Below are 22060 nucleotides of genomic sequence, written 5' to 3' on the forward strand. Positions count from 1 at the left end.
AATAGAAAATGTGTGTGAGGGAGACGCTACCTAGATCTCCCATGCCTAGAATATCAGCTCCTGCTGTGGATGCTAGGTGGCAAGAAAGATTTGTGTCCAACTGGAGGGGAATCTGGGGAACTCAAAAGACCTAACTATGGGCAACCTCGCTAAGCAACAGCTGAGGAACAGGCAACCTGTGGGAACCTGGGAATTGCTTTGTCAGGTCAAATCAGATAACCATCTAGCTAATCTCAGCTGCGTCGTAGGAAGATGCCCGGACACCCTCGGTGAGCAGTGTTGGAACAACCCAGGGGTCTGCAACCTGCAGCTCTGGAGCCCCCCATGCAGCTTTTTCAGAACTACTCTGTGGCTCCCAACATTATAATTGCAAAGCAAAAACAAAAACCAAAACCACATGATCGTTTTCGATAAAGGGTGAACATCTAAAAGCCCAACCATGAACAACTCAGATCTAAATCGCAAACGATGTGATCTCGGAACGTTGGATAACTCCCCCTGTAATATATGCAGTGCATTGTGGGATATGATGCTGTCTCTGTGTTTTGATCGTGTTGCTAATAAAGTCTTAATTTTGAAAAGGGGAAGGAAGCTTGTGGCATTCTTGCTGTGGAGGGCAACACGTATTTTAAGACAGAAAGTTGAAGTTAAACGGAGTGTAAAATTGGCGTAAAGTGGAGCTGGAATGGCTTCAAAAAAGAGGAAAATTGAAGATGAAAATAGAGAATTTCAAACTGAATGGACCCAATCCTTTGCATTTATTTTGAGTTTGGCGGGACTCTCTTTATGTCTCATTTGCAATGAGAAATTTGCCATCTACAAAAAATGCAACCTCAAGAGGCATTTTCCCAAAAAACACATTGATTTTGCCAACAGTATCCAGCTGGAAATGCCAGGAAAAAAGCCATGGAGGACATTTTACTCGAAGCAGAGAAAAGTAAGGACACGTTCGCTAAATGGGTGAAATCACCAAGTAGCATAAATGGGGCTAGTTCTGTGGTGACGCAAGAGCCCATGAAACAAGGAAAGCTGTTCACGGATTGCAACTATCAATGCATCAGAGCACCCGTACAGTGATTTCAAACACCAAAACAAACTTGTTCAGAATCTGGCATTCTCCAGAGGGAGAAGGAAGGTTTGGCAGTGAAAGTGGGGACGACAGCGGCACAAACACACGCATGTAAAGCGTGTGGGAATAGAACATGTAAAAAGATTGTGACTGTTCTGCAGTAAATGTGTATTGCATTGCAAATCATTGTGTGTGCACTGTTCTTAAAATAGGGGTTGCGAAAAGGCTGGTTTGACGTTATTTATTGAGGACCATCTTGTGGTCACATGCGTTACAGCTCTTGAATTATTCACTTCTTTCTTGAATTTGAAAAAAAATGGCTCTTCTCGCTATTTTCTTTTCTGACCCCTGGAATAACCTGTCCTCCCTTGGTTGGAGGTCGCCTCATGCCCTGAAACAGTTTTCACGGGTTTGCAAGGGAGGGAGAGGAGTTCGTTAATGGGGTACTGGTGGAGCAAATGGAGAAGAGGTGCAGGTTCAGGTTCAAATGATCCAAATGTAGATCCTGGGGTGTTTGCATTGCTCGTGAGTATCAGACCTGGTGATCCACTAAACCACTGCAACCGCTGGATGTGAAGGCCTTGCGGCTCCAGGAGTGGGGCATGACAGCATTGCTAGCAGTGTGTTGGGTGTGACAGTATCACTGCGCCATGCATTAAGAATGGAGTCAGTCTGGGGGTGTGACTGTTTTGCTCCTGGATGGTGACGGTACTGCTACTCCATGAGTTGGGCGTCCTGGCGTCACTGCTCAGTGCGCTGGGTATCGTGGGGTTGCGGTTGTGTGCATTGGACAACAAGGCATCACTGCTCGGCAAGTTGGGCATCATGGCGTCTCTGCTCAGTGAGTTGGGCGCCATGGTGTTGCTGCTCGGTGGGATGGGTGTCATGGCATTGCTACTTGGTATTATATCCTGGTTTTGCTACCCAATGAGTTGGGTGTCACGGTGTTGCTGCTAAGTGAGTTGGGTGTCATGGCATTACTACTTGGCATTACGTCATGATGTCTCTACCTGATGAGTTGGGTGTCATGGGGTTGCTGTTGTGTGCATTGGACGATGTGGCATTGCTGCTCGGTGAGCTGGGTTTCAGTTTGGAAAAAAGGCGATTGAGGGGCGATATGATAGAGGTATATAAAATCATGAATGGTGTGGAGAAAGTGAATATAAAAAAATTATTTACCTTTTCCCATAATACAAGAACTAGGGGACACCAAATGAAATTGATGGGTAGTAGGTTCAAAACTAATAAAAGGAAATTTTTCTTCACACAGCGCACAGTCAACCTGTGGAACTCCTTGCCCGAGGAGGCTGTGAAGGCCAGGACTCTATTAGGGTTTAAAAAAGAGCTTGATAAATTTTTGCAGGTTAGGTCCATAAATGGCTATTAGCCAGGGATAAAGTATGGTGCCCTAGCCTTCAGAACAAGGGCAGGAGATGGATGGCAGGAGATAAATCACTTGATCATTGTCTTCTGTTCTCCTTCTCTGGGGCACCTGGCATTGGCCACCGTCGGCAGATGGGCTGCTGGGCTCGATGGACCTTTGGTCTGACCCAGTATGGCCATTCTTATGTTCTTATGTTCTTATGCTCAGTGAGTTGGGCGTCATGGTGTTGCTGCTCGGTGAGCTGGGTGTTATGGTGTCGCTACCAGATGAGTTGTGTGTCATGGGGTTGCTGTTGTGTGCATTGGACGACGTGGCATCACTGCTCGGTGACTTGGGTGTCATGGTGTTGCTGCTCGGTGAGCTGGGCGTCATGGCATCGCTGATGAGTGAGTTGGGCGTCATGGCGTTGCTGCTTGGTGAGCTGGGTGTTTTGGTGTCGCTACCAGATGAGTTGTGTGTCATGGGGTTGCTGTTGTGTGCATTGGACGACGTGGCATCACTACTCAGTGACTTGGGTGTCATGGTGTTGCTGCTCGGTGACTTGGGTGTCATGGGCTTGCTAGCTTTGCAACTGATTGCACTGAGCATGACAGTGATGGTAGTTAATGTGCCAGCCATGGCAGCATTGCTACTTAGTGTTGGGAGTGTGGCCCAGCACAGTGATTGTTCAGAGCATAACTGTCTTTCCCCATCAAATTTAGCGCTTGGAGTTGCAAGTTGCTGTGGTACAGCCCCAGGCGCTCAGCACCCCACAGTGTTTTTCCTGGGACGCTGGTGAATTTTGGTTCAGTGGTGGTAATTCCAGCATGTGGTCAAGCCCCAAATGCAACGTTATGGCAAACGGGGCCAATGCAATTCTTGCCATATCCTCAGGCGAGCAGTGAGGATAGCGAGAGGGAGCCTGGCCTGGAGATGCGGTTAGTGGAACGCTGCCTCCGGTTCTGGCCTCGCCATTTTAAAAAGGATGTTGAAAAATTGTCACGGGCCCAGAGAACAGCTACAAAAATGACTTCAGGGCTGGAGAAAATGTCTTGCGGTCTGAGGCTTCGGGCGAGTGTACGTTCCTCGGGCCAGCAGCTTCCCAGCAAGCGGGCGGGAGCAAATTGGTGTCCCTGGAAGGGATGGGGCCTTGGGTGGAAGGAGCGGGGCTGGGGCAGCCAGCTCTCAGTGCCATCCGGACCAAAACCCTGGAATCTCCCCTCTGCCCCAGACCTCCGAGCTCATGGAACGGTGCTCCGGCGCCATTTAAAGGGGGTCCGAGGCTCCGGCTGTTGCTGCTGTTGCAGTCGGACCAGTGGCAGCGAGATCCCAGGGTCCCTTAGAATCATTTCCCCCCACCCCACTCCCATTGTCAGGCCTCTACAAAATCAAGTTGACCTAAGTGAGGTCACCATGCAGCCCCCACCACACTTTTGCACGTCCCCACAACGTCCTTGTGTCGGCGGGCGCATCCTCCCCTGGAGCCCTTGCACTTCTTGGCCTGTCAATGCGGGGCGCCCAAGAGCCGACCATCGTGCAACGTAAACAGTACAACGTCTATGCCGATGCTGCCGCAACCCGCACACTGCGCCTCCCACAGAGGCGGAGTTATGTGCTCTGCATAGTGGACGTTGCTACCGTGGGAGCAACGTTTCGTTGTAGACGCACGGGGTGGGGCGCACCAGGTACGAAAGGGGCCTTTCCTTTAGCAGAGAACAAGAACCAGCAGCTGGAAGTCACAGCCAGACAAATTCCAACACAAGTCCGTGGGCTCGATTCAGGGCTAATGGTAAAATTCTCAAGTCTGTGATATTCAGGAGGTCAGAGCCAGTGACCAAACAGTCCCTTCTGGCCTTAAATGTGATGAAAAGAGTGGAACGGATTCTGAGATGAGTTCCAGCTGGTGGGGAAAAGCTATCTTCAGTGAGCCTGGATTGGAAGGGAGAGAGATCAAGAGGCGATGAGGTCAGGGAAGAGGAGGTCACAGAAGTTGAGGCAAGAGGTCACAAAGGGCTAGACCCATTGGGACAGTTTGTTGGAGAAGCCAATGCTGGACTGGGGAGAAGGAAGGAGATAGAGTCAAAGGTAACCACCTAGATCTCTGGTGACACTGGCCTGAAATGGGGCAGGTCACTAGACAAGTGTCGTGAGCCTGGGGCTGCTGGCAGTAGCATTAGAGAACTCCAGTTCAACCAAATAGGTGCTATGCTTTGTTTAGATGTCACCTACGCCATTTCCAAGGGCAGGCAAGCCAGCACCATGTAGATGGGCAGCTCTCTGGGGCACATGGTGTCTCCTCTCCAAGTCAGAGTTTCCAGACTCCAGACTTCTCAACACTAAATTTTTCCCCCTTGCATGGCAGTGGGGCATGAGGAAGTAGCTCCCGCACATGGCTGGCCACCTTAGGTCATGGCTGGGCAAGCAGTGGAGCAAGGAGTCTAGGAGGATGTGCTTTAATCGTGATGCCAACTGAAAATATCTCCAGGTGGTTTGCAGTGTTGGAATCTGGCTTTGGTTCCTCTTGGGACCCATCTGCAACTCACCGAAAGTCCATATGCAAGGATTTGATGCTGTCCTTGACCTCTGAAGCTCTCTCCTTCCCTGAGTTGAAGGGGCAGGCGCCCGGGGCAGGTATCATTCTGCCAAGGCACTCCCCACTGGAAATCCAGTGAAACGCCCCTGGCCTGACTTCCTTCTGAGCAGCCTTTTCAACCAGAGATGGGTCTGATCGGATCAAAAAACCACATGCCGCGGACTTGGAGATCTGGCATCCAGGTGTGCTCAGGTCTCACCACTGTGTAGGAACTTGGTGAGAACATGAGTCTCAGCCCTCCCCCAGCCGTACAGCAAGAGACACAAGTACCCCAGAACTTGAGGGAATCTGGTGTGCAGCTGTGAACGTTGGCTAGGGAGGCTCTGACCGTGATGATGGTTTCCACCTGTACATCACTGAGGCTTTCTACCCTCCCAAGTTTGGCCATCTCCCCTGAAGTGCTGTTTGATTTCCCACTGGGTTACCAGTCACTGAGACCCAGTGGGGATATAAACAGGGCTTCTCTTGTGCTCCTCCCCATCTGCTGCCTCTTGCCAAGATCCTGTGGGAACCCCTTAAGGCCAACTGCCAGGAGATCAGGCCACATGGCTCACCCCAGGATGGAGGAGACAAGGGCCAGCGGCTGAAGCAATCTCCAGCTAGAAACGAAGCTGAGGAAATATGATTGCCTCTTGGGGCGAGTGGCGTAGGGGTGAGGTGGAGTCTCCATCCCTCACTGGCCAGTTTTTGAATCGAAGTTGGATGTTTTTCCAAAAGTCCGGCTCCAATTCACCCGCAGTCCTGGGACCTGACATGCAAGTGAACCTCCGGTGTCTCTCCTGGGCCTTAACTTGGTGCATCTGTTCTGCAAAGGAAAGGACGGGAATGGAGAAACCCGGCCAGATGCCAGCCCTGGGAGTCAAAGCAGCATCCTTTGGAGAAGAGTTGGAGCATTGCCAAGGGGGATGGTGACCCCTGCAGCACCAGAATCCCCAGCTGTCTGAAACCAGGGAAGGACAAAGGAAGAGCTGCAGCGTTTTCTGTCAGCTGAGCTCTTGGGCAGTCGCCCAGGAGAGGTTCAGGAGCCCCCCAGCTGATTAGCCGAGTGCCCACAGCCGGCAGCCTGTGTTGCTACTGGTGGTGCACCTCCACAATACACTCTAACAAAATTTATTCCACCCCTGGGTGGAAAAACCCAGAGGGAACCCTGGCTGTGGGTGATGCTTGCAGGCCATTTCCAGGAGAGGCAAGAACCCTCCGCTTAGCCCCTTCTTCCCCTTCTTGTTATGCTCTGCGCCAGACCAACAGCTCGTGCCTCTTAAGCCTTCCCACGCTGCAGCCCCTTTGCCTAGTTGAACCAGGGGACACTGTTAATAGTCCCACTGTATTGAATAGCCCAAGAGTCTGGTGGCCTCTGTCCACCCAGCAGGCGCAGCCGAGGCATCCTCACACCCACTTCCAGGAGGGAGAGAGCAGTTCATTGGCCGCCTGTCTGGTCTTTGCCCTCTCTGGTTAAGCTGCTGAAGGCAAGAGACAAGGGCCAGAAGCTGAAGGAGACAAACTGTGGCTGGAAATAAGGCCGAGTGAAGGTGACCAACTCTTGGGCCTAGAGGCGGGGTGGAGTCTCCATCCCACACGGGCAAGTTTTTAAATTAAGGTTGGATGTTTTCCTCAATGACCGGCTCTAATTCTCGTGCAGTCCTGGGACCTGAAGTGGGAGTTACTCCAGGGAAGTCCACAGTCACGCCCCAAGTCCTCAGCAGGGCATGGGATGGAGCTGGGAACCCTGAACGTCGTTAGGCGTTCCCATTTCCGTTCCCTGCCCTGCTCAGGGCTTGGGGCGTGACTGCGGGTGAATTCACTCTAGTTCTCTGTAGCCCACCCCGGGAGGAAGTACCATGGAGTGAGGTGCTCAGGGAGGACGCCCTAAATAGGCCATGGGCTTTGGAGGCCTAACCAAGGCCTGGACCCTACTTGTTGGCAGTATGGCACATGGAAGGGAACGGATCCCCGGCTGTTATGTAAACAGCCCCGGGTTTCCAAGCCAGGAGTTAGACAGGTGACAACAGGGCCCACCAGCTGGGGATGCCAGTGAGGGAACCCCAGCGCCTTTTGCGGTCCAGCAGCCTCAGGGGAGCTTTTATCTGCGTCCCCGCTGTCCTCTCCACCCTGAGGGCTCTGTCATGCTCTGCTAGGCTCTCTCTGTGTGATGGAGGGGATCCCTGGAGGGACCTGTGCGAGAGGAGGCGAAAGGTGTAAACAGGAGGCAGTGGGGCCTGGCCGCTAGTGCCTTGGGACTCCAGAGTCCTGCCCCCAGCAAGGTAGCAGTGACCTTCCGCTCAGGGCATTCAGAGCTGTCTTCCCCTGAGTTCGCAAGTGGGTGCGTGGCCCAGCCGCACCTGCTGGCCCAGCGAGCTCGCCTCGGCTTCGCCAGTCTTGCCTGGTGGGTAGCACACAGCACGCACCAGTTCAGGAGGTGTCCGGCACCCTCCCTCTGTGTCATCCTGTCCCTCTCACAGAAATGAAGACCCCTCCTGGCGCCACACCTATATTATGGCTCTGGGAGGGTTTAGAGCAGGGGTTCTCAGCCCTTTCCTTTCTGAGCCGCCCACCCCCAGTGCACTATAAAAGCTCCCAGTCCCTCCTGTGCCCCAGCCATGTTTTTCTGGCACCACTAGTGGATTAAAAGCTGCGTGAAGTGGAGTGCGATACAGTTATACACACACCCCACTGGAACGTACAAAAGTAAAGGAGAACAGAGCTATAAGGACTGCAGAAACAAAACATGGTTTTTGTTTTACTCGTTCCTGGTGTAACCACGCAGAGGTGGGCTCAAACCTGGGGCTTCAGGAGCTGCTCAGCAAAGGCTGTAGAGGTAATGCATCCTATACCACTAAGTGGGTGAGGTGCTACTACATGGGACAGTGAAGGTTATGCTGGTGCAGCTCAGCTGGTGTTACACAGTCATGACGGAGGGGTATCTTCAGCCCCTGGTGGTGGGGCTCAGGGTGCGACATTCTGCTCAGATCCCAGTGAGTCTAAGGCCAGCCCAGCTCTGTGGTTTATTTTGGTGGATTCCCTGGAACCTGTTCAGAGATGGTGGATGATAGGTGGAGAAACGCAGGCTTATAGTAAAGCATTATTAGCAAAGCACAGAGAGTTAGGTGATATTAAATGAGAGAGAAAGAGACAGGTTATTGGTACAAACACTGCCTGCATTTTAGTGAGACTAGCTGAGCCTATGTCTAGGCTGCTGCAGCAGATCAAGCCACTCAGGGTCGATCTTTCAGGGTTTTGTTTCGCACGTGTGAAACAGCAGTTTGGGGGGGGTCAAAGCTGACCCCAGAACTCCTCGCAAGCTGCAAGAATTAATGAAGGTCTATGGGAGAAACACTCCCATCGTCCTTCTTCCATACAGATGGCCACAGAGGTTGACCATTGAGGGAGGGCAGCTTAGTAGTTTGAGCATGGGCCAGCTAAGCCCAGGGCTGTGAGCTCAGCCCTTGAGGGGGCTGTTTATGGATCTGGGGCAAATAGGTTTTTTAAAAAAACAAAAAGGGATGGTGCCGGGTCCTGCCAAGAGGGCAGGGGACTGGTCTCCTGACCTCCCGAGGTCCCTTTCAGCTCTATGAGATGTGTATCTCCTTATATTATTAAGTTGATTTTAGCCGCGCAATTGGTGTAACTAATATTGTGTATCAGCAGTCAACGGCTGTCTGGTGTAGCTGTAGCCTGAGACTAGTCACCTGCTCTGTAGTGGCTAGGAGTGAATTCCAGACTAGAGGAGCGTCTCGCAGCAAGTTATCCCCATCTGCCATTCAGGCCAAGGGGTCCAACTTTCACAGGTTCATGGCTGCTGGCCCCTCTGTTCTCTAGGCAACAGATAATGAAATGTCTTTTTTCCCTCCCCTTATATTACCCAAAGGGCCTTTTCTCAGCTTGTTGGGTGTCACGTCTGACCCCTGGAGTGGTTGCTAAACTCTCTTCTCTGCTCTTTGTTAGCTTGATGGTTTTGTTTCCCCTGCCTGTAAATGTACGTTTGGTGTCCTCTGCCTAAAATGGAGCCGGACGGGGGAAGCTGGGTTTACGCTCTGCTTCCTAATGCCTTTTGGGAACTTTTTCAGCGCACCGCTATCCGGCTCGGTGCACAGTCCCGACATTCATTGCACCGCGATGGGCAGACCCTAGCACATCACCCGTTTGCACGTGGCATCTTGCACTATGCGTTTCAGGAAACAAGTCATGACCAGTGTGTTGGGGGTACTGAATGCATCAGGCCTGCTAGGGGGGTGTAAATGGCATTGAGTGACTTTGGCCAAGTGACTCCGCCCCCTTCGGTGCCTCAGTTTCTCCATCTGTAAAATGAGGGGAATGATGCTGACCTCCATTGTAAAGGGCTTCCAGGCCTACTGACTCATGAGCTGGTGGTAGTGCCCAACTGGCCCAGTCCCCAGCGTGCAAGGCACTGTGCCGTCGCCTATGGAAAGGCTGTCCCTGGGCATGTGCTAAGCAGAGCGGTGGAGTGTCTCATGCAACACAAAGCAGGTGGGAGGAGCGCCCCCTAGTGCTTACCCAGGGGTCTGATCATGTTCCATGAATATGGAGATTTATTGTCCCTATCCCCAGGAGTGACCCTTGGCGAATCTCTTCCTCCCTCGATATCAAACAGGGCGACTCATCCCCTGGTCTGCTCAGCCTGGGAGCTCTTTGAAGCAGAGATGGGTGTGGGCAGCACCAGGCACAGCGGGGCCCTGCTCTTGGCTGGGTCCTGCCATAATACCGCCGAGTGCCTCCTGGTTTCTCTGCACAGGCTGGTGACGTCTCTGGCATTCGCAGCACTGGGTGCATCTCGTGTGCCCCTTCACCCAGGCTGCAGCACGTCCTCTGCATTTAGCTCCACGCTAGGGACATCCTACCGCTTTCAGGTGACTTCCAGGCTGTGTTCCACGCCATCTCCCTGACCCGGAGACTCCCTGGCACCCACCTAGTTACCCGTTTACATCCACCTTGCATTGGTGCACGGGGGGCTCTGGAGGGAGTTAAAGGGCTCTGTGTTGAACCCATCACCTCGGCTGCACCCTCCTAGCACTACTCATATAAAGCCCCATTTCCCCCACCACCTCACCCCAGCTGGCATAGATCCCCAGCGCTCCACTGAAGTCCTGAAATTGGGGTTAGTGTAAATCCCGGGACAGGATTTACATGGGTCGACGGGGATCAGGGACTCGCTTCTTTGGCTATCCCAAAGGCCTGGCCTGGAATCTAGATGAGATGCGACCAGTGTCCCGCCTGCCCGTTTACGAACTGAGATCTGTAGGGCCGGGGTGGCCCCTGAACAAAGACCACCCCTCAGCCCAATACGTGCTGAACTCCCCGACCAGGACGGTGTGGGAGGGATGGGGAAAGGGCCTATTGGCTCCCAGCCGGTTACCATCTCTCCTAATCGTTCACCCCTCGTCTTGTTCATTTCTAGGTTTAAAAGTCGCCTGCCAACCTCGGACCTGTGGCTCCGCCCCACCGCCCCGCTACAGAATGTTTACAGAGACGCCTCCTTGGACGCCCGGAGCAGCGGCGGACGACGTACTATTATTTTTTAATCTATAGAGTATAAAGATAGACTCCTGTTGGTTTTTCTAAAGAGAAAAATATTTAATATTTATTCTTGCTGCTACACGAGTTGTGGGGGAGGGACCGAGGGACCAGAGGAAGGTTTGGAAACAGGAAGTCGGCTGGTGAGGGGGTGCGGATGTCTCTTTTGGGGGGTGGGCGGGAAGTTTTTTGGGTGGGGAAGCTGGAGAGTAGAGGGAGGAGGCCTGTTGCACTAGAGATACATCAGGAAGACAATAGAGCAGTAGTCAGAAAAGGCCGGTCCTTTTCCAGCAGGGGGGCTGCCAGGAATGGATGCCTGTTCCTTTTGCCCTTTCTTTCTAATTATTTTTATGAATTATTATTATTATGTTAATGCTGTGGTTTTGTCTCTGACTGCTTCCCTGTCGCAGTGAAGGAAGGAAGCCCCGCCCATTGTCACTTGGCCAATCAGAGCGGTGGATGGGGATAAGCCCCTCCCCCCCATGCAAGGGGTGGGGCCACATGCTGAGACCACGTGGCGGAAAGCTATCGACGCCCTCTATGTGCCAGAAATGGGTTGGGAGGGGGGTGGCTAGACGGGGTATTCCACTAATGGATTCTTTTGCTTTCAGGAACCAATGGCGCGAGGGGATAAGAACAAGTCTTTAAATCGTTACCGGGGGGTGGGGGTCAAAATATCTTTAAATAATTTTTTATTATTATTATTATTATTATTATTATTTGAGAACTGCATTTGTTTTAACTTAAAACAAAAGAAGTGCCATGTACAAAAAGCTTTTTGGAGATACTCTATATACATATTTAAATTGTATATATTGTATATTTATAAGAAGTGTCCTGTACATATTTCCCTGTCTGTTTCCCGGATTTTTTTTTTCTTTCACATTTTTGTATGTCCCCTTTTTCTCTAAAAGAAATATATAAAATATCTATTTTGCTCAGTGAAAAAACTATCAGTTTGATGCTTTGTTTTTTGATTTTCTTTAACCGCTGGTGGGAGGTTGAGTGGCAGGTTCTTCTGTTATTGGCACGGCGGTAAGTTGGCTTGTTAACGCTTCCACAAGCACCCACAAAGGGAGAAGGGCTTTGACTAGAAGGACTTTTAATCGGGCAGACAACAGGCAGGATGGGAACCAGTGACAGGGAGCTGAAGCCAGACAAATTCAACCTGGAAATACAGCGCACTTTTTTTCAGAGAAGGGAGGATGAGCCCTTTAATCAACAGACGTGCGTGCGTGCGTGTGTGTGTGCGTGCGCGTGTGTGAGTGTGCATGTGTGTGTGTAAGGATTCTCCATCACCTAGAGTCTCTATATCAACATTCAATGTCGATTTAGAAAAGATTTGCTCTAGCTTGACCATAAAATATGGGCTGCATGCAGGAATCACTGGCTGGAGAATCTCCAGCCTGGGCTGTGTGAGCAGGTGGGCTAAATGATCACGGTGATCCCTTTTGGTTTTAACAGAATCTAAGAATGTATCTGTAGAATCTCTTAGAGGTTGTTTAATACCCGGAGAGAACTTCCCCATCAACAGAAAATGAAAAGACTGGGGCTGCTTAGAGAGGAGGGACTTGGGAGATTGTGTGTCCTAGTGCATAAAGCCCTGGAACTTGGGGCACCAGGTTTCTATCCCTGCCTGCTGACCTTGGACAAGGGACTTTTCTGCTGTGTGCCTCAGTTTCCCCATCTGTCAAAAGTAGCAAATGATTCTGACCTTCTTTGAAGAGCAGTTTGAGATTTACTGGTGAAGAGAAGGACTAGGGAAGGTGGACAGTGGTTTGTTCACCCTTTTCCATGGGTCTGTTCAGTGAAAGGGAGACATGGCCAACTTGTAACCAGCAATTTGGCCTGTGGAACTCACTGCCATATGATATCGACAAACCCAGGACTTTAGCAGGGTTCAGACTCGGATCGGGGGTTTATGGGAATAGGTTACGTTAGGAAGGAGTAAAATGCAGACCTGTACGTTCATGCTTCAGGGCAAAAGATAACCCGGTAACTGACCGGGGTCAGGAAGACTTTGCATCTCTGGGCAGATGATCTCTTCCTTGTCCACAGAGGGGAGTGTTTTACACCTTCTTTTGAGGCAGCTGGAACCGGCCGCTCTAGAAGCCCTGAACACCAGGGTCGATGGGCCCCTGCTCTCAGAACCCTGACTCCAGGTCGAGTCGATGTGGGTTTGCCCCCCTGTAACTGAGAGCAGAGAAACATGAAGCATCTTGGCTACCTCCCAGCCATGGCTGAACGCAGGTGCTCAGGCATCACTTCCCAAACATCGAGCGCTGGGCTGGAAGGGACGACGGAGCAGGGCCCAGGCACGCTCTCGAGGGGGAGGCTGGGAAACCGTGCAGGTTACCCCCCAGCCACTGCGTCCAAGGGCAGAAGGGGCTCACGGAGGTGGGGCCAGCCCTGCGGTGGAGCCTTGCCCTCCAGTCTCCGTCCTCCGTCGGTGCCTCATTCAGGGATTGGCTGCTTCCCTGCAGGGCTGGCTGTTGCCTCCCCACCACTGGCAGCGTGCAGTCCTTCTCTGCGAGGTGGGTTCAGGCCCCCTTGCTCTTCCATTGGCCCCTACCCCCCCTGGGGACAGGGACTGAGCCCTTCTGCCCCTCATGCCTTCAGCTGCCTGCCCCAGGGATAGGGACTGAGCCCTATGCCCCTCCTTTCCATCTGCCCCTGCCTCTGCCCGCTGTCTGGGATGGTGGCCGAGCCCTCTTGCATTCCATTTCTGCCCTGTCTTGCTACCTCGCCAATCGCTTCCCCCATCCTTTGGGCAGGTGGTTAATTCCAGCAAGGGGTTTGGAGGTCGAGGGCTTCCCAGTTTCTCTCCTTCCGCTCGCTTGCCCCCAGCACAGGTCAGCCCCGCTTCTGCATGCCAGGACTCTCCCTTCTGCCACCAGCCACAGCCAAACGAGAAGGCTCTGCACCTTAACTTATGTGTGCATCTGACGTAGCGGGTCTTTGCCCACGAAAGCTTATTTCCCCATAAATCTGTTCGCCTGTAAGGTGCTGCAGGACTTCTCGTTATTTTCGGGGATACAGACTAACACGGCGACCTCTCTGAGGCTTATTTGTGAATGGAGCGGCTGTAAGTGGGACTATTAGTGACTTTAAAAAGTATCACCAGCACGGAGCCCATATAGAGAGGTCAGATTTCAGCCCGCTGCCTCGGAAAGGTTGCAGGGGACGGGCCAGGCCCAAGACAGTATTCCCTGGAGCAGTAGTGGGGCAATCTGGCCTGTGTCCTACTCCGCACCAACCAAGCTGGGTGTGGCAGGGTGAGGGAGCAGCTCATCCAGCATGTGGTGCCCCTGAGAGGCTGCGATCCAGGGCACCACACGCAGGATGTGGCCTATGGACATGTCACCTGAATGTGCTGTCACCACCTGGGCTCTGGAGCTGAGGCAACCGCCTTTTGCTAGTGGAGGGGCCCCCCGTGGGATGGTTGGACGGCAGAGGGGGCTGAGTGGTTTGGTTTGGGGGTTGATCCCATGCGAGGAGCGGGGCCAGGCTGACCTGCAGGATCCCCGCACCGCTGGGGAAGCTGCAGACAGGCAAACAAGCCGGGAAAACGAGCAGGGTTAGGTCTGTCTTTTTGTGACTGCTTGATGGGTTTCCTCCTGTTGGCTGTGTCAGTTTCCCCCAGCTCAGCATCACACGGCAGCAGGGACGGTGTGAGATGCGCCCCGGGCACAGCTGGGCTGCATCCACTTGAAACGTGCCCCCCAGCCCCACCCCACTGCCGGCTTTCTCCACCCATCGCCTTGGGGAGCGGGGAGCCAGCTGGGGTCTGCGTGGCTCAGTGCCGGGACACGAGCCCCCTGAGGTACTGCTGGGGCTGGTTCTGGGCTTGGAGGCAGTGCTGGTCCCAGTGTGATCCCAGGACATGACAGAGGGGCTCAGTCAGGACACTAGCGGTGGGTAACGGTGTTCCCTCTAATTTTTTCCATCCGGGTGTGTGATAATTTTTTTATGTGCACCACCAATAGAAACACACACTGCCGGCTGCAGGCGCTCTGCTAACCAGCTGAATTTCTCCGGGGCACCTGCCCAAGTGCGCAGCTCCCAGGGAGCCCTGAGGCTTAGCAGGGTTCTCGGTGTGGCCCGCGAGCCGTTTGGTTCACCGTTAACCCGGCGCAGGGCTGCCGGATTCCTCTAAGTTCCATCCTTGGCAGTTTTTTCCTACCGGTGTCACTGACGTGTCGAGCCAGGGCCTGTGACGTGAGGCGCGCGCTGAGTTCCAGGGGCTCCCTCCGCAGCCCGTCAGCGTGTGGGTCAGGCAGGACACCAGCGCAGTTCATAAAGCCGCCCTTGCCCGGGAGGGGGGGGCCGCTGGCTTTGCTGGGAGTGTTGCGCCCCATTGAGGGAAAGGCGACCCTCCCGCAGCCCCTGCACTAGCTAGGGGCTCCAGCGTGGCCCCGGATTCACTTTGGCTCTAGGGGAGCCTGTGCTTCAGGCAGTGTGTATGGGGCAGTGTGTTAATACACAGCTCTCTCCCGCGGCATTCAGGGCTGACCCCAATGCTGCCCTAGGGGGTGCTCTGCTGCAGGGATGCGGGGGGGAGGGCTCAGCAGGGGGCGCCCCCCCCATTGCAGTCAGTGCTGAGAGCAGGGGGGCGCTGTGCTGCAGGGATGGAGGGGGCTCAGTAGGGGGCGCTCCCCACTTGCAGTGCTGACGGCAGTGGGGCACTGGGGGGGTGCTGTGCTGCAGGGATGGGGGGGCTCAGTACGGGGCGCCCCCCCTTGCAGTGCTGACGGCAGTGGGGCACTAGGGGGGCGCTGTGCTGCAGGGACGGGGGGGTGCTCAATAGGGGGCACCCTGCCCTTGCAGTGCTGACGGCAGTGGGGCACTAGGGGGGCGCTGTGCTGCAGGGATGGGGGGGGGCTCAATAGGGGGCACCCTCCCCTTGCAGTGCTGACGGCAGTGGGGCACTAGGGGGGGCACTGTGCTGCAGGGACTTGGGTGGGGGCTCAGTAGGGGGCGCTCTCCCCTTGCAGTGCTGACGGCAGTGGGGCACTAGGGGTGCGCTGTGCTGCAGGGACTTGGGTGGGGGCTCAGTAGGGGGCGCTCTCCCCTTGCAGTGCTGACGGCAGCGGGGCACTAGGGGGCGCTGTGCTGCAGGGAGCAAGGCAGGGGCTCAGTAGGAAGCGCTCCCCCATGGCAGTCAGGGCTGACCCCACTGCCCCAGTGCGATGCTGCGGGGGGGCTCTGTGCTGCAAGGTGGGGCTCAGTGGGAGAGGGGCTCGCCCCTTGCAGTCACAGCTGATGCCCCCAACCCCCCCGCCATGCTGGTAATTGGTGAAAAGTTCATTCTAGTCCTTAGCCCGTCCCTGTAAAGAGCTGCAGGGGGTCACATCCCCCTTTAGCAAAACGGACACCCAGGCCTCACTGGAGACTGAAGGACCCTGTTTTTTCCCTCTGTCCCCTGTGAGCACGGCGGCAGCTCACACGTCTGGGGAGTACGTCTGGGCTGAGCCCAGGGTCCAGCTGGCCCCTCTGCCTGATTTCAGGGGCAACCAACCACCAAGAACTGCCCCACACACCCCACCCGGGGCTGCCCCATCCCAGCTTCAGTGTGTTTCTCAGGCTGTGTCCTCCCGCCCCCCACCCCCACATCCACTTCTGTTCACTTGTGTGCAGGTGACAACACCCCCCCCGGCCCAGCTCTGCTTTCCCACGGTGCGGCCCAAAAACAGGAAAGTCTCTGGGGACTCACAACAAAAGCCGGGGCAGGCGGAGGCCCTGGGGCGCAGCCAGGATCATGCAGCCCACTGTGGCACAGGGCGTGGCCTAGGGCTGGCTTCTGGCAGTGCCACAAACAGGGTTAAGGCTGTTCCAGGGTAGCCCTCGCTCAGCCTGGGGCTACCAGGGTGTTCGATGCCTCACTGAGCTGTGGGCTCTGGGTCAGGCTGGTGTCCCCTGGGGCTGAAGGCCAGCAGCCCCCAGTGCCATGGGGGGGGCCAGGAAGGTGCTGGGAGCCCCCAGTGCTGTGGTCAGGGTGATGGGGCCAGCATGCCCTAGTGCCATGGAAGGGCGAAGGAGTTGGCATTGCCTAGCGCCAAAAGGCAGCAGATCAGAGGGGCAGGGGTGGGACCCCAGTGCCGTGGGGTGTGACCCGGCAGTGAGGGGCTGAGAGTTGCCTTGGCTCTACCTCCTGCTCCCCACCCCCGCACACACCTATGGCCTACGCTCGGCTGCTGTTGCTGGAGCCTGGGTCACGGCTGGGACCATTGGTGCAGACACCCCCCAGGCCTGGCAGCGAGAGCCGTGGGCTCTTCGGGAAGCCAGGAGCAGCCCTGGTGAGTCTGGGCTCCCTCAGGAGCCTCCCAGAGGACCAGCCTGCCACCGCTCCCATACTACCACGGCCCCAATCCTGCACCCGCCTCTGACGGAGGCCTTTGGCTCAGCCCCAGCAGTTCGGCCTCCCTCCCAGCCAGGGAGCTCTGCCCTGCCCCTCGCCCTCAGCACCCTGGCTGAGCGACCTCCCACTGACCTCTCAGGGCGGTGCGGGGTGGGGTGGGGTGGTGGGGCAGGAAGCTACATGACCCTTTGCAAACACCTCCGGCTCCCACACTTGGCCTGAGAGAAGCTGCTCTCTCCTGCCTGTGTGACCGTGGGAACTCCTGCCACGTGGCAACTGCTGGGGGAGGCAGGGGCTGGAGCCAGGACTCCTGGGTTCCAGCCGCAGTTCTGAGAGTGGTGTGGGGATTTTGGGGCGGGTGGGGAGGTTAGGGCTGGCACCAGTGTTCCCTGTAAGCCGAGGGCTTGGGCGGCTGCCCAGGAGGGGTTAGCAGAGCGCTCACAGGCACTCACAGCTGACCATGTGGTGCACATCCAGCCTTGCCTTGGTGCACACAATAAAATTTAATCCACCCACTGGTGGAAAATAGTATCAGGAGCACTGGTGTGGGGGGGTTGGGTGGTTTGTACGGTGGTGGGGCCGGGAGCCAAGACGCCTGGGTTTTGTCTGCAGCACTGGAGGAGGAGCAGGTTGAGTGGTTAGGTTGTACGGTTAGGTTTGCTGGGAGCCAGGACACCTGGGTGCCACCTGCAGCTCTGGAGTCACGCGAGGGAGTAGCAGCTGGAGCAGAGGGGCAGGTTAGGGCTCTTTCAACTTAAATTAACCCAACGACCCTGAGCCTGTGTTCTGAGCCAGCTCTGAATCGTGGGGAGAGGTTTAACCTGCATCCCCACAACCCCACTCTTGCTCGCGCTCTCTCTCTCTCTCGCTGGCACGCACACACACACACACACACACACACGCACACACACACACACACACACACACACCCCATGCCTGCTAGGGTCCCTAATGCAGAGAACCTGCAGGCTGGTGGGGACAGGCAGCTGGCAGGACTATCCCTCTGATCTTGCGGGGGCAGGGAGAGCTGGTCCATCAGGTGACTGCAGCCAGGACGTGTGTCCACCCCCACATCCTCGCTGTGGGAAAGGCCCTGCGCTCCAGGCAACCTTTGCATCTGTGGGGCAGGGGCAGAGGGGCACACCCAGTGCTATGGACTAATGCAGAGGCCTGCCAGACTGCTTGCCTTCTGGGCCCAGCTGAGAGAGGAGAGTGCTGCCTAGTGGTTGGAGCTGGGACCCGGGGCTCCTGGTTTCTGTTGCCAGCTCTGGGAAGGGAGTGGGGGGGGGGCTAGTGGTTAGAGCGGGGGGGGCGGGGCCACACCAGGGTGGCTGGGGTCTGCCCCCACCCCGCCGGGGGAGAGTGGGGGTGGGTAGTGTCTGTGTGGCTGCCATGCTCTGCCCTGCGCTGGGACGGGAACGGGGCTGCTCAGCCTTCCCTGGGCCCTTCCTTGGACTGCCCTGCAACTTCATTACCCAGCACCACCCCCCTTTGTTTAGGTTTCCTCCCCATTCCCCCCCACCTTGGATCCACCCCCACCCCCCCAAGCCCAAAACAAGCCTGTGTTAATGGGGAAGCTGCAGCTGTGGTAGGCGCTGCCTTCTGGCCCCACTGAGCAGCGCTTTACAGCCAGCAGCTGTCAACACACGGCTAAGCTGCCCCCCCGCCCCGCCCAAGCCTATCGAGCTCAGGGAGTGGCGGGGGGGGGGGGGGGCCAGGCCTGCGCCAGGGGCGGGGGGAGGGAGGAGGAAGGTGACCCGTATGCCTGCACTGCAGGTAGAACAGTGGGGTTCCGGGACGCAGGCGTCCTGGGTTGGATTCCAGCTCTGGGAGGGCAGTGGAGGCTAGTGGTTACAGTCACGGTGGACGGGAGTCAGGATTCCTGGGTCTAGGGCCACACCTGGCAGAGGAACGTGCACGTGTGTTTGTTCAACAGGCCTCTCTGTGCACTGCCTCAGAACAATTCCACTGTGTGTCCTAGACCCCACGCAGCACTACTCCAGGTCAGGCCGTGGCTGGTTTGGGAAGAGAAAATTGCTGAGTTCTGCTTCCCCGGCTGCTGCCATGAGTGGGGGGTTATGGGGCAGGGGGCAATGATCCAGGTTAGAGGTGGGGGAAGTACCCCCCAAAGTTACTTGAGTAAAAGTACAGCTGCTTGGGGGGGGTACTGAAGTACAAGTCACGGGGGTATGGCCCTCTGGAAAACTACTTGAGTAAAAGTACACACATGCACATGCCCACAATCCCATACACCGCACATCTTGATTGTACTCAAGTACCCAGAAGAGGAAAGCGGCTGTAGTTTTACTTAAGTAACTTTTGGGGTACTTTTCCCACTGCTGGGTATCCCCAGCGTGGGCATGGCTGGGGGAGGCAAGGAAGTAACACACCACCCCAAGCTTAAAACTCTCAAGTCACTCAGCTCTGCCTCCTACTGGTGAGAAGTCACTCAGGGCTTAAGAGATCGCGCCTCCATTCGGTGTCTGGTCCCACCTGGCTCTGCACAGCCACCTGTCCAGACGCTGGGCATCCCTCCTGGACAGGGACAGATATAGGGGCATGAAGCCCTGCTGGAGTCCTGCCCTGGTTTCTAGGTCCTACTCCCAGCTCTGAGCAGGGCAGGGACTCTAGTGGTTAGAGCAAGGAGGGAACCTGAGCGCCACAACTCCCTGGCTTTGACCCCTGGCTCAGAGGGAAGTGGGGTCTAGTGGTTACAGCTGGGTGCCAGGATTCCTGAATTCTATCTCTAGCCCTGGGGCAGGAGAGTGGGATCTAATGGTTAGCGCCGGGAAGGCTGGGAGTCAGGACTCCTGGGTGGGGAAGCGCAGCCCTTAAATATGGAGGCACTGCAATGTCTCAGCCACTCTTGGAAGCAGGGGAGGGAGCGTGGGGGTCTCTGTGGTTCATTCAATTCGCTCGACAGGGTGGCTGCTGCTAGCCGGTGATGACCATTGGCTGTGTACTGGGGACTCTGGAATCAGGCAGAGAATGGCACAACTTCTTGCATGCGCAGCCAGTCAGGTGCAATCCTGGGCTGGGGGGGGCAGTATCCACAAAGTTACTTGAGTCAAAGTGCAGCTACTTTCTCTTCTGGGTACTTGAGTAAAAGTTAATGTGAGCTCTGTGTGTGCATGGTTTTACTGAAGTAGTTTTCCAGACCGACACCAGTAACTTGTACTTAAGTACACTCCCACGCCCCAGCAGCTGCACTTTTACTGACGTACCTTTTGGATACTTTTCCCACCTCTGCTGGCAACACCGCCTCCCATTAACAGACCAGCCTCGTCTGTGAGCCTCCAAGGTCCTTTCCAGGAAGCCTTCCTCCACCCGCCGCCCCAGCTGGCTCCTGAGCTTGGCCCTGCACACCCGAATCAGCTTCACCCCCAGCCCCCTCCTGGGTGAGAAAATGAGCTCCTGTCCCTTTAAGGCACCCCCACACACACACACCCCAGCAAAATCAAGCAGCTGCCCAGCTATTTAAAAAGCAGCAGCCAAGGGCAGCAGGTGTCTGGGGTGGGGGTCTTGGTCTTCCATCTGGTTTAAAGGGAGCTGGGTGTGGGTGACAACTGGGGGGGGTTGCTGCCTTTGGCTCCCTGGCCAGCGACACTCCTCAGAGCAGGGCTGGGTAGCTGCAGAAATAGGCAGGGGGGGTGGTCTTTCCTCTCTAGGGGGCGCTGGCTCTGGTCTGGCCCCACAGCAGGCATGTGGCTGGCACCAGGCTCAGGAAAGGGCTTTGGGTTTTCTCGCAAGCTGTGACCTAGATCCTGGGACTGGGAGCTGTCTGGGGCAGGCCAGGGCCAGCTGACAGTGTAAATCCAATCAACTCTCATGACATGGCAGTGCCCTCGGGTGGCAGGTTCCTGGTAATGTCACACTGAGCTCCTCTCCAGCTGACTTTTGGCGGGGGGGTGATCCCCGCTGAGTAGCAGGGGATGGTGTGGGGAAAGGGCTGGGAGAGGGGGCTGGCCATACAGGGAAAGGGAAACTGAGGCTCCACAGCTCCCAGCAATCGATGGCTCAGCTGAGCCCATGGCCACCCAGTTTGGCCTCGCGTCTCCTCCTGGGCAGGATCCCTGCTGCAGTGGACTTTACCCTGAAGCAGTGTTTCCCAATGGGCGGAGCACTGGCCCAGCCCAGGGGAGATATGGGGCCTGTTCCTGGCTTTGCAGGGATGCAGGGGTTGGGGGAGGGGGAACCTCAAGCACGTTGCTGCCCTGTGCCTCAGTTTCCCCTTCTGGAAAACAGAGGTAACTGCTTCCCTCCTTGTTAAGGCACACTGAGCTCTGCAGCTGGAACATGTGCGCGAAGAGCCGCGAGTTGGTATGTGTCGGTGCACAGAGTCCACAGCCGGCGGTGCTGTACTGCAGGGCGCTTCGGGGGCAGGGAGGGGCGCTTTACAAAGGGCTTCTCTCCCCTTGCCAGCTTCGATTTGTGCCACCTTAAATTCCCGCTCTTCCCCTCCGCCTCCAGTTCCCGAGCCTCCTTTTCCTGCCTTCAGATGTGATCTGGAATTGGGCTGTTAAACAGCAGCTCTGCCACACCCCAGAAACAGCTGCACCTCTGTCCTGGGTGAAGGAGCTCTGGCTACACAACTGCCAGGCCCCGCCCTCGAGGTGTCTACATTTCTACCCCGGGCCAAGGAGCCAAGCAGAGAAACGTAGTACAAAATTGCCATGCTTCAGGCCAGCAGTGGCTGCTTTTCAGCACTGAAGATGTTGCACAGACTGGGACTTTAACAGAAGTAAACAAAGAGCTAAAGTCACGGAGGTTTGGTCCAGCGATACCTATTAGCCAGGCTGGGCAGGGATGTGTCCCTGGCATCTGTTGGTCAGAAGCTGGAAATGGCGACAGGGGTGGGATCGCTTGATGATTACACGTCGGAGGGTAGAGCGAGGATCCAGCAGGACCTGGATAAATTGGAGGATTGGGCCAAAAGAAATCTGATGAGGTTCAACAAGGAGAAGTGCAGAGTCCTGCACTTGGGATGGAAGAATCCCAAGCACTGTCACAGGCTGGGGGCCGACTGGCTCAGCAGCAGTACAATGGAAAGGGACCGAGGGGTTATGGTGGATGAAAGGCTGGATATGAGTAAACAATGTGCCCTTGTAGCCAAGAAGGCTAACGGCCATACTGGGGTGCATTAGGAGG

At 55.6% G+C, this 22060-nt stretch overlaps 1 protein-coding gene across 2 annotated transcripts in view; it reads left to right on the forward strand.

Annotated features, from left to right (window-relative positions):
• DLL3 (delta like canonical Notch ligand 3) overlaps positions 1–10687 on the forward strand; it is a 356208-nt gene extending 345521 nt beyond the window's left edge. For both annotated transcript variants that reach the window (XR_012648465.1, XM_075016362.1), the window contains one exon: positions 10439–10687. Coding sequence is in view for 1 of the 2 variants with exons in the window: in XM_075016362.1 (XP_074872463.1) it covers positions 10439–10444 (6 nt within the window). In the remaining variant the exon portion in view is untranslated. The remainder of the gene's footprint in view (positions 1–10438) is intronic.
• Positions 10688–22060: the final 11373 nt, after the last annotated feature.

Source organism: Carettochelys insculpta, chromosome 22 (genome assembly GCF_033958435.1).
Source record: "Carettochelys insculpta isolate YL-2023 chromosome 22, ASM3395843v1, whole genome shotgun sequence".
Taxonomy (NCBI): domain Eukaryota; kingdom Metazoa; phylum Chordata; order Testudines; family Carettochelyidae; genus Carettochelys; species Carettochelys insculpta.